The following is a 12,080-nucleotide window of genomic DNA, read 5'->3' as shown; positions in this document are numbered from 1 at the left end:
TAATTAACATCAATAAAGTTGACAATCTAACCTACTTTAACAGCACAAAAAGCACCATTAACATGCAACTACGATTGAAATTATCAAGTCTAGACGATTATAATTCAACTATCACGGAAGTCGTTACAATTTGAAACTAAAGAATCAAACGAGCCCATTTATTTTGCATACTACTTACCATAATCTTTATTAGTCAACTGCAAGAATATGTTGCAATAAACAAAACTGTTATTATTCACACTGGCAACATTAAATTATGTTATGCCAACACTAATTATGTACGCGGTCGGCTGAGCTTGGCAATTGAGGTATGTACTTACATAATTTAAGAATTCGATCGAATAATTGCAGGAATGTTGCGTACCTGCCAATTATTAAATGCACTGCGTCTGTTGATTAATTAACTATTTTTTTTGAGTTTATTCACTGAAACAGATTGATTGCTGTTACAAGATTTGATAACTTGGTAATTAAGTATATTTACAAATTGTAGCGCAGTTTAAAGAAGAAAGTTACAGCTACACTAAATCAAAATTTAATGTATCACCAATTTTGATATGTTTTTTATTGACTAGCCTTTAGTTACTTTAGTTGCTATTATCCCAAAATAAAATTTTCACACAAAAAATAAAAGCAAACATTAAAAAATTATAGTTTTAACTATCTATACTAGTATTCTAAGAAAATCGTTCAGAATTTTTATAAGATTATTACTAATCGTCACCCTGCTCTGTCTTATGGATCAAAATGTATAATAGATAAAGTATGATTTTTTTAAGTTTCATTTAACCTAAGTTAACGAAACTTACGTTGTTTCAAATCACTGCAGTTAATTCACCATTGGCAATCGTCAAAATGATTGTCCCTAAGTGTACTGCAGTTAGCTAAGTCACGACGGAATTGTACCAATGCTTAACAATTTTTATTACCGACTAAGCTCTTGATTTCTAAAGAATAATTGGAAAAGATAATTTCCTTTCGCTTGCGTCATTTACTAATTGAATGTGTTGTAAAAACTGTACACATAAGTACTGTATTCTTCACTTATTTTCTTCACTTGATAGTTTAATAGTTTTAATAAAAATAGTTTTTTTTATTTATTTTATTATCAACATCATCTCCCTTTTTTTATAATATTAGGTGGCAAACGAGCAAGCGGCCACCTGAATCCGCCAAAATGGCGAAGCAACCGCTGCCTATATGCAAATGCGTTACCTACCCTTAATCGACGGAGGAGGAGAGGCACATAAAGAGGATATTTTCCCTTCCTATGCGTCTCCTCCGCCGTCAAATAAATTTTCCTTCCCATCCTTTCTCATAAGAAAAAAGGGTGGGAAGGAAAAGGGACCAAAGTTGGGCTTCTACCTGGCCTTATCCCACTTAATAGGGTCGGAACACTAGGTGTTATAAACCTTAATATTATTGCTTCATATGGCACCCGACCGTCTATCTGTCACCAATCCTACTTACCATTTTTATAGATAAATACAATATTTAAACGATACAACATTATCATTCAAATATTAAATTGGCGCATTTTATATGCATTTTATTCTTTACACCTACATAGTAATCGTCGAAAGTGAGTGAAATCTAGACACAGTTGATTTCTTACATTACATGCAGAAACATCACAAAAAAACATTAACGAGTTTAACGCATTTTGTATTCATCTTATGATCTGACTACTAATGTGCTTTTTTAAATTGTATGGTTAATTTTGTTACCAAGTTAAGTAGAGTTGATTTTTGAACGTTGGTCGTTTAAATTCTAAGCAAAATGTTAAGGTAACTAATCTTTATCTATAACTGTAACAATATTATCATCATCTCCTTATCCTACTCCCGTAGTGGCGCAACAGGTTTTTGTCCTCCACATAACTCTATCATACGTCATCTCAGTCATCACTTCCTTTTTGATCATGTCACCTTTCACACAATCCATCCATCTCTTTCTATGTCTAGCTCTACCGATGTACCCTTCCACAATCATTACTAAAGTTCTCCTTGTAACATGTGATTCATCCCTCCTTACCTTCCTTACCTTACCTTCTCTACTACTGGGGCTAATCTCAAACTTCCTCTAATCGCTGCAACAATATCGTGATAACTAAATATTTTGCTTAGTTACTTAGCTTTCTTGTCACATTCGATCAAACTATTATCAAATAGATACGATCGGAATGAAAAACAGTGTTATACATGTAACTACTTTCACGAAATACCGTTAGCAGAACAAATTTAATTTGTTTTTAACATGTGTTGGTCTTATTTTGATTTGGGATATATTTAATCTACACAAGTGTATAAATAATATTTCCACTACTTTTTAATTGTGTATTTATTTATTTTATAACATCATGAATTAAATACATAATACCAATAAAAATACCTAATATATAATTAGGCAACTGGTGACTAACTCGCTCAATGCTGTTTCTAATATTTAAGTATACTAAATGCAAATTTATAGGGCGTTGAATGTTAAAATGACTTTAATGGTTATAAGAATGGATTTACTTAACTGAGTTATTACAATTCAAATTTAATGATAGGCGTATTTTATGACATCGATTATTATATAACTGAAACCAATACAATTTTGAATGTCTATCACTTCCTGATTGTATTGAAATAAAATATTCATTCAAAATTTTAATGTTGTGGGCGGTCGCAGCTTTCTAATGATACGCAACTTTTTGATGTCTCTAACAAGGTCAATTACGAAACAATTAGGCTCATTAAATTTTATTGTTTGCTACAAGGTGTCTATTAATGAGATTTATATGACATCTGTTATGGCACAATTATCTGTATAATATTATCTATGGGTATGCTCCAGCCTATAACTTTACCATTGCCATTTTCTTAGCATCAATTACAATTTCTTAATATCAAAAACACCTACACGATTTAAAGAGCAATATAATAATGCGACAAAGTTAATTTCCAAATAGTGCCTACGCCTGTGAGTCTAAAATAGCAAAATATCAATCAGCCAAAGATATTGCTAAGATTTGTGTTTTTTCGTTTCGAACAATGTCATTTATACTGAAATTTTTGTTAAGGTTCCTAAAGTGAATAATTGAGTATGCTTAGCTGTTTGTAACATGAACAAGTAGGTAAGGCAATATTGGGACTTGTAAGAATAAAAGAAATATTGGTAGAAAAAACAACGTATACTTAAATAACAGACATCACCATGAATCACCATAAATTCAACAGAACACACAACAAATTTTATAAAAAGAAACAACAACAATGATAACCTATTAAGCGTTATTTAACTATTTGTCCCAGATGTGTCGGATGATGGTTATCCTCTCTGGCTGACCTCTCTGGCGGGTTGGTACTTCTACTGTGACTTCCTTTCTGTTGTCAGAAGATATGCGACGTTCCGGCGCAGAGGGTCGCTCAGTCGATGTTGTTGTTGTTGTTGTTGTTGTGGTTGTTGGTCTTCTAGTAGCCGTAGTTTTTGGTCTTTCGTTTTCAGAACGAGCGGGAGCCGCTACTTTCTTTGCGTCACCTTTTTTGGCTTTGCCTGATTGGTTAGCAAGAGGTCTGAAAATTTCCAATGGAACGGGGAAAGGATGAGGAACTTTCACTTCAAATGGCTCCGGGATCGGGACCAAGACAGGTGTAGGAACTTTAACGTGCTTTATTAAAGGAGATTGGCGTTGTCTTGCAATAGAGCCATCTTTGCGGATGATGAAAGGCGCTCGGTTACCACGACCTTCCGCTCTTATATTGGCTCTCAGCTTTTCCAACTGAATTTTTCGGCGTTCCTCGTTTTCAATAGCTTGTTTCTGGTCGTTATATCTTGCAGAGAATCGGAATCTGCCTAAGGTAGTCTCAGCGTCTGGTCTCGGTTGCTCCGTAGTAGATGTCGTGGTTTGTTGTGAAGCCAGTTGTTTCCTCAGTTGCGAACGGTTCAACTCCAACAAACGCAACCAACGTTCTCTGATCGGTTCTTCTTGAGGAGCCTTAGTCGTGCTCGGGGCAGGCTTCTCAGTAGCAGAGTCAAAGGGAACTAGTCGGAATCGTTGCTGTTGCTCTTGCTGGGCCTCAGGTTGAGCTTCTTCTGTTTCCTCCTCAGCTTCCTCTTCCTCCTCAGGCTGAGCTTGTTCAGTTTGAGTTTCAGTTTCGGGATAGTAGCGCAAGTAAGCGAAAGGATCTTCGGGGGATGGAACGAAGTTCTTGTCATCTTGTCTGAAAATCCAAGCAAACTGTGGGTCATCTTCTATTTGTTCGGAAGCCGGCTCTTCCACGGGTATCGCAGGCGCAGCCTCATTTTCTTCCTCCTGAGGTTCTTGAGATTGTTCTAACTCTTCGGGACTTAACTCGAAAAGATCGTCTTGTTCCGGCTGTTGCTCCTCAGCTTCTGGTGCCGCTTCTTCGGCGGGTTCAGCTTGATCCACTGGCTCAGCACTGATATAACCTTTACCTTCTTGTATCGCCTTAATTTGGCTTGGGGTAAGATAAACTACGACTTCTTTAGTGGCATACCTCTTTTGAGGATTTTGCACTGCTGGTGTCCTTTCGATAAATGTTTGTGGCCCGGGGTCTAACCGCTTGGATTGCACTACGACAATGGCGAGGGCCGCAAACATAAACCAAGTCTGAAAAAGAAAAAATAATTAATATTTAAACAAGTAATAAAATATAACTTAACAATCACATTATTTGCAGTAGTTTTTCTGTAAATTATTTATTGTTTAATATAGTTATCGAACGAATAAATTCAAGAAACAATGAGCAATTATCAATAAGGCTAATAGTGTTTTATGTTCAGAATTTGAATTTTTATTTGTGTTGTAAAATTAAAGCCACCTTGTGAACAGATAAGCCACATATTTTAATAAATTAATACAGATTAAGTCTTATTGGTTTACAGTGATTTGATTCTTAATGTTTATCAATTATTAAATTTGTTTATATTTATTATTCATGTCAACATTTTTATTAAATAAACTTACAAAAGAATTCATGGCGAGAAGGCACAAGTGGCTATGGATAGCGCTGTGGGACGTCTGTGCCAAAACGAGGAATCGACATTAATTTTATACAAAAGTCGAGTTTTCGAAACGATGTAAAATTTGGAGTCAAACCATAATTTTGAGCAGGGCGTTGGCATCGGTTACGTTTTTTTTGAATTAATTTAACTATCTATGCAAATATGCATATGGTACTTTAATGTCCAGAACTGGATTGGCGATTTCGAAAACATAAAAAAATTCACAACTCTATTCAAAAGGCATAAATTACATTTTTCGAAAAATGTAACAAGCGATTATAGGCGAAGATGGGGTCAGTGTTTTTTTTTCGAAATTTTTAAAAATTATTTGCATATGTAAATATTTTGAATTTCACAATTTTTGCTCTGATGTGCGATTTTTTTTCTGTATTCATACCATTTTAAGTAAGCTACTTATAGCGTAGAAATATCACATTAATTGAACATATGTAAGTGATCTTTATGGTATACCATATACCTAAAAAAGTCTATTTGTTTTTTTTATTTATTTTTAAAAATACATCCGATAATTTTATGCTCTTTAACAACCTATAAAATCGGACTGACATAAGAAATAGTTCTGTTTCAGCTCAGTTGCGTCTGAAGTCGCGAGTGTAGGTATGGAAAATGCTATTTTACCTGTAAATGCTAATTTACTTTATTTTATTTTAACCGTAATCACACTTCATATTAATACTACTACTAAATATAAAAGCAAAGTTTAAATGTATGGATGTTTGGTACCATGTATAAATAATAGACAGAACGGCGAAAAGGATCGCGTTGGCACAGATGTAAATCATATTAAGGAAGAATTGGCTTTTTGATATACATTTTTTTTACTGAACAGTCTGTACGTATGGTACAAAAATACTTGCAGTCAATAGATAGTACCACAGATAATACAGCACTATACTAGTACTGCAATCAAGATATCGTTGCTTCAGTTCCTGATAATCTTTTTTTGATTTTATAAATGTTTACAACAACAATAATTATCCCAATTACGGAATTTATAATAAGCTGCAAAATTTGAACTAATACGGACTATAACGTATTTTATTGCAGATTCTGGAAGATAACTTTTAAATTTTATTGCTTGCGTCTATTTAAAATTGACTTTTTTTCTACGGCTTATATTCTACTAGTAATATAGACTAAGCTAACTTATAAGCTCTCTTGCTCACTCTTGGTAATATTAAAAAGTGTAACACGAACTAATTCATATTGTTACCAATGTTTGTAGCCTGTTTTCTTATATGCCTTTTCTATCCCCATGTAGTTTTTATCTATTTTTTGACAAAACTAACCACGATACAAGTGCCCCTCTCACCGCACCAGGATCCTTATTTACTATACGCGTTCTATACAAGTGTCATTTAATGATCTTAATTTTGATTATCTACTGACAATACTAGTCAATCTGCTATTCTACATTACATCATAAGAGGAATACGGTAGTGAAAGTATATTTTTGATTTTTGAATATGCCAATGTGCTAATTAACCGAGTTGTAAGAGCATGTGGAAGCACTCGATCGATATTAGGGGCGGCAATTTTCTTTACATCAAATAACCAAATTGAATAACATATTTGTTACGTTGGCATAACCCTATGCTAAACACTCATGTTTAATCTATATCTACATTAATTTTATAAAGAGGGTAGATTTGTCTTTTTGTATGTATTGAAATAACTCAAAAACGACTTTGCCGATTTCAATAATTCCTGCACCATTCAAAAGCTCTGTTATCACTAAGTAACATAGGACAGTTTTTACTACAATTTTTTCAAATTTTACACAGACAAAGTAGCGAGCAACTGCTAGTTAGAAATATACGCTGACTATTGGTTGCTAAACACCTTGGTAGAGATTTACTTGATTTCAATTTTTTTTTAATTGAATCAATAAAAGAGCATAATAAGGGAAGTTTGAGAGTAGCCCCCGTAGTAGAAAAGGAGTAAAAGGTTAGCATGGTATGGGCATGTTATGAGGAGGGATGAATCGCATGTTACAAGGAGAACGTTAGATATGAGTGTGGAAGGGTACATCGGTAGAGGTAGACCTAGAAAGAGATGGATGGATTGTGTAAAAGGTGACATGATCAAAAAGGGAGTGATGACTGAGATGACGTATGATAGAGTTATGTGGAGGACAAAAACCTGTTGCGCCGACCTTACGGGAGTAGGATAAGGAGATGATGATAATGATGATGAGTAAGGGCCGAACCCTTATTAGGTGTTAAAGTAATTTGTTGCCTTTTGATTTTATCTACGATTTTTTTTTAATTTACCACCAAATCAAAATGTAGACTCAAATAAAAAAGTTAACTGTTAGTATCAATGGACGTATATAAAGTTTACTTAAGTCTTAAAGTGTGTTAATGCATAAATCTACGGCCCCCATACCATCAATATGGCTATCTGATATGGAATACTTAATCTAACCATCAGAATGCAAATGGAATGTTTCTCATTAACTTATTCTTCGATGTCGTCTGGGTTAATTTCGATGATCAATAAACATGATTTTTCTGTCAGTGCTTGGTAGTTTTTCAACGATAAGAGTTTAAAAATGAGTTTAGATTTTCAATTCATATACTTTGCTCCTTGCTGATCATACCCGTCGCCGCCTTAATTCTATTTTAATGTACACGATAACTAGAAGAACTAAAAATTAAGTCTGTGTTTCTAAGAAAGTATAGATTTTCGACTCGAACATATTTCAATCGGTTGCGGAGATCTTGAGTTTTCTTTACTACAAACAAACAAAACAAGTACCCACTATTTAGATGAATTATCATACTGATATTATGAATCCGAAAGTTTAAACGGATGGATGGATGGATGTTTGTTAGAGTTTTAGCCAAAACGGATGAATAGGTTTCGATGAAATTTGGTATAGATGTAGAGGATAGTCTGAAAGAACACACACTTTCGTTTTATTTAATTAGAAGCGGACGGTTTCGCGGGCAAAAGCAAGTGTTTAATATATTTATATCGGGAAGTTACTGTTACTTCATTATACATAACCATAAAAAGGGCATTCGTGTTACATATGTCCCCGTTATTTGGTAGCTCTTGAACCCATAACCTAAAACCATGGAAATTTTTTGATTATTACACAATTAAAGATGTCATTGACTTACGACAGAATATGTTAAAAAATATAGGCATTCTGTTCCAATATTTTTACTAACGTTTTTAAATTCTGATGAAATCCAAAATTCAAAAAGATATTAATGTCGAAAATATTGCGTAACCAAAAATATTTCGAAAGTTAACGTGTAATATCGAAAGATTGAAAAATAAAACATTAACTTATTAAAACTTTCGTGAGACATTATACTATATAAATTATAACACGGCTAAACTCACGTGATAACATCACTCACAACTCAACTGTCGGTGCCTACACCGAATGTTATCACGTGAGTTTAGCCGTGTTATAATTTATATAAATAAAACATTGCTTATTTTAATTGTTCAAATTACAAAAAGCAAGGAATAATTCTCTGCACAAGGTGCTGGTGTCGAGGGTGCTGAGCCGTAAAACTAAGATCCGTATTTACAAAACGGTAATAAGACCGATCTTGAATTATAACTGCGAGACCTGGACACTTGCGTTAAAATAAAAAGAGAAGCTACTAGTAACGGAGAGAAAGATTATACGGACGATTCATGGTCCGACGCAGAGAGAACACGGGAGCTGGCACACGATATAATCTGGAAATAGAAAGGCTGGTGGGAGAACCAAACATCATAGGCGAAACCAAAGCCCAGAGATTTCGCTGGCTGGGTCACTTGATGAGAATGGGGAGGATCGTAAAGTCAAAGAAGTGTATCACGGAATAACGATTGGCCGCAGACCCGTCGACCGGCCCAGATACCGCTGGCCAGACGCCGTAGAGCTGGTTGATCGACTGCCTGGCGACGACGCAGGGCAGACGACTCTGGCGCTCTCTCGTGTCGGAGGCCAAGACCCACTTTGGGTCGACGCGCCAACGCAGTAAGTTCGTAAGTAAGGAATATTTTTATGAAAGCCCTCTATAGTACCAATAAAGGTGAAGTTTATGCGCAAATGGCACGTTCAATTATAACCAACGTTTACATTTTTTTCATATAATTTGTCAACAAATATAAGCAATATTTTTAACATAAAACAAACGAATTTTATAAACATCGTAAATGTAATTTTGATTGACTTGAGAGGCGCCCCTAATAAACACAGAAGTCATTTTATTACGAAACAAAACGTAAAAACACTTTATGCAAATTTTTTGAAAAGTTAAGATTTTTGAGAAGTTAAATTTACATAAATATACATTTTTAAAACGTGACATGTTTTAGATTCTCTAGATATAAGTCCAGTTAGTTAGTTTATGCGAATATAATCCTTAAACTCCGAAACACAAAATAAATAATTTTATGAATATTCAAAACGAATGAAAACAAGTTCCGCTTACAAAATTAATGTTTTATTTTATACTAAGTCCCGTATTATTAATTCGTAATTAAAAAATAATGAAAACAACTCTGTTATAGATTGCCTTATCTAATGTCTGCTTGTAATGCATAAGTTTAGACAAATTGAAATGCGAAGAGTAATCGACGCAGCCAGTACGAGTAAGAGGAAAAGGACAACCGCCCCCTACAGAAAAGAAAATCCGGTTTCGAACAAGACCATATTAAGGGTCACTGCATCCCCTCTCGTTAGACCTAGCCAGTAGCCAGGACGACACCCATACGAAGAGGCCGCTACTATGGTCATCTGTTACAAGAAGGGTACTAAAACGGGATCAGATTTGACTTCTCGTTTCCCCTTAATCATCTGATGAAATACAATACTTCACGCTTGTCTTCTATGAAGTCGGTCATGTTGGCTGATTCCTTAACCGATGCTGTTAAAACATACCATTCATGTCTCTATCTAACCTTACTTCTTACTAATGTTATAAACTAGCTTTCGCCCGCGACTGCGTCCTCGTGGATTGTGCCTATGTGTGTGTGGAAGCCTATGTGTTCTTTAAGACTATTATCCACACCTATGAGAAATTTAATCAAAATCTGTTGACTCGTTTAAGTGACATATGTACCTTAACGAACATCTATCCAACCATCTAAACTTTCGTATTTAATGTATTAATAAAAGAAAGATTGTATGTCCGTTAGAAGGTATTTACTAAACGACTGAACGGATCTCTATCAAATTGGCATATATGTAGAGCATTACGTGCTAGAACACATAGGTTACTTAAGAATTTTTAATTCACCGCGGACGGAGTCGCTGTCGACAGCTAGTAATATGAATCATAAAACCCTTGCAAAATATTGAGAAAGTTTAAAAGACTTTGAATTTTTAATAATGTTGCCAATTAGGAAACTTAATGATGTCAAAAAAATATCAACAATACCAAGACGCCTATTAACATTTCGATAGGTTGAATATTTTTTATCTGTAGAAACATAAATTTGATTTGAAATAGTTAACTTGATATTTTGTAAAAGTGAAATTTAACATTTCGAAAATTGTTTAGGTATCTTCGACTTATATACTGATAAAAAATAACATAGGATTAGTATTCGGGAAAGTCGATTGAGACTACTAGTCTCAAATAGATAATTATCTATACTAATGTTATAAAGAGGAAAACTTTGTATTTTTTTATTTTTGTATGTATTGAAATAACTCAAAAACTACTGGGCCGATTTTAAAAATTCTTTCACCATCAGAAAGGTAATTTATCTGTGAGTAACATAGGCTATATTTTGTTATTACTAAGGTCTAGGAACTATTAATAAACAGCGTGTTTCTGGACGCCGGCGTTAAAAAATTACTAAACTTTAACTTTTCTCGGCTTACGCGGCCTCAACTGTTAGAGGTATATAAAAATGATGTAAATAAGAAATGTAGATCTCAAAAAGTTTTACAGAAAAGTCCGCGAGAGCACATATCTAACTTTAACGGTTTCCTTACAATAAGCATTTTTTTGTTTACATAATGAATTAAAAACCTTACCCTATTTTCAGCGTTCTTTTATTGGTTTCAATATTAATCCTTATCCAAATAAACAAATTTTTTATCAGGAGAATCTAATGTAGAATAAAATTGTCCTTTACAGTATTTAAATTGGACTAATAGTTTAGAAGATATCGCAAACACAAACAATAAAGGTAACCGAAAAATCAGCTTACAAGCTACCGGGCTTATAAATTTGGAATCTTGCATCAGTAGATTTCTGTTATTATGTAGATTACTACTAAGATAATACTTTTCGTAATAGGTTGAAAAAAAGGGCGAACGTAATAGGTTATATTTGTTATTTCACGCGGGTGAAATCGCGAGCAACAGCTAATTTTATTTAAAAAGGAATTGATGTATATGGAATGTATGGATCATTGACAGGCTAACGGATTTTTAGTCTGTACGATTTTGAAAACGTTATCTCTGGTCACATCTTCGCATATGAATTCTTTAATGCAGATTTGAGTGACATTGAAAAACTCGAATAAAATCTTTATTGGTAAATGTACTTTTTATTTACCATTTCTCTTTATGTGATTAAATTTTAATGAAATTTGTGTTATAAATACCTTTTAGCGTGTTTATAGTTTAGCTGGACTCATTACTTCAATGAACACAGAAAGTATTTACGTTTCTTTATGCATGTTTCCTCGTGATGTTCTCGATGAAGGTCATAATCAGGTACGTAATACATTAAGTATTTGTACAGTCAGCATGCTTTAAAATTATTTACATTTTACAACAATAAAACATCACCAAACACCGTAATCAAAACCTTTAATTGTAATTTACCGCCATCTATGTTCAAAAACTGAAGCAACTACCATTGTATTGTTTCGTTCGTGTTTCTAACTATTGACGAAGTAATGTTTATACTACTTCATAGATGGCGGTATTATTAATATAGATGGGAACTTTTCAAGGTGCACATTTAATTAATTATTTCCAATTTTGGTTTGGTTTGAATTATTCCACTTTTGAATGTTTTAGCGAGGCTTAAAATTTTACATAGATGTTTCTGTTCCTACATAGGTGAGCACTA

The 12,080-nt window shown here is 33.9% G+C and overlaps 1 protein-coding gene across 2 annotated transcripts; it reads right to left on the bottom strand.

Moving 5' to 3' along the window:
* Window positions 1–3,159: 3,159 nt before the first annotated feature.
* LOC106101497 (RNA polymerase II degradation factor 1-like) lies at window positions 3,160–11,690 on the bottom strand. Of its 2 annotated transcripts, none has more exons than XM_013280741.1 (2): window positions 11,608–11,690; window positions 3,160–4,618 (listed from the first exon to the last, which is right to left on the bottom strand). In XM_013280741.1, the coding sequence occupies exon 2, from the start codon at window positions 4,607–4,609 to the stop codon at window positions 3,287–3,289; it is 1,323 nt and encodes a 440-aa protein (XP_013136195.1). In that variant the 5' UTR covers window positions 4,610–4,618; window positions 11,608–11,690; the 3' UTR covers window positions 3,160–3,286. The 2 variants fall into 2 exon arrangements, with proteins under 2 accessions (XP_013136195.1, XP_013136194.1); XM_013280740.1 differs by lacking the exon at window positions 11,608–11,690 and adding an exon at window positions 4,976–5,017.
* Between the last annotated feature and the right edge of the window lie 390 nt (window positions 11,691–12,080).

This window comes from Papilio polytes, unplaced genomic scaffold, assembly GCF_000836215.1.
Source record: "Papilio polytes unplaced genomic scaffold, Ppol_1.0 DF823980.1, whole genome shotgun sequence".
NCBI lineage: Eukaryota > Metazoa > Arthropoda > Insecta > Lepidoptera > Papilionidae > Papilio > Papilio polytes.
Note: the sequence above shows the minus strand (reverse complement) of the source record. Positions and strands in the feature narration are given on the sequence as shown.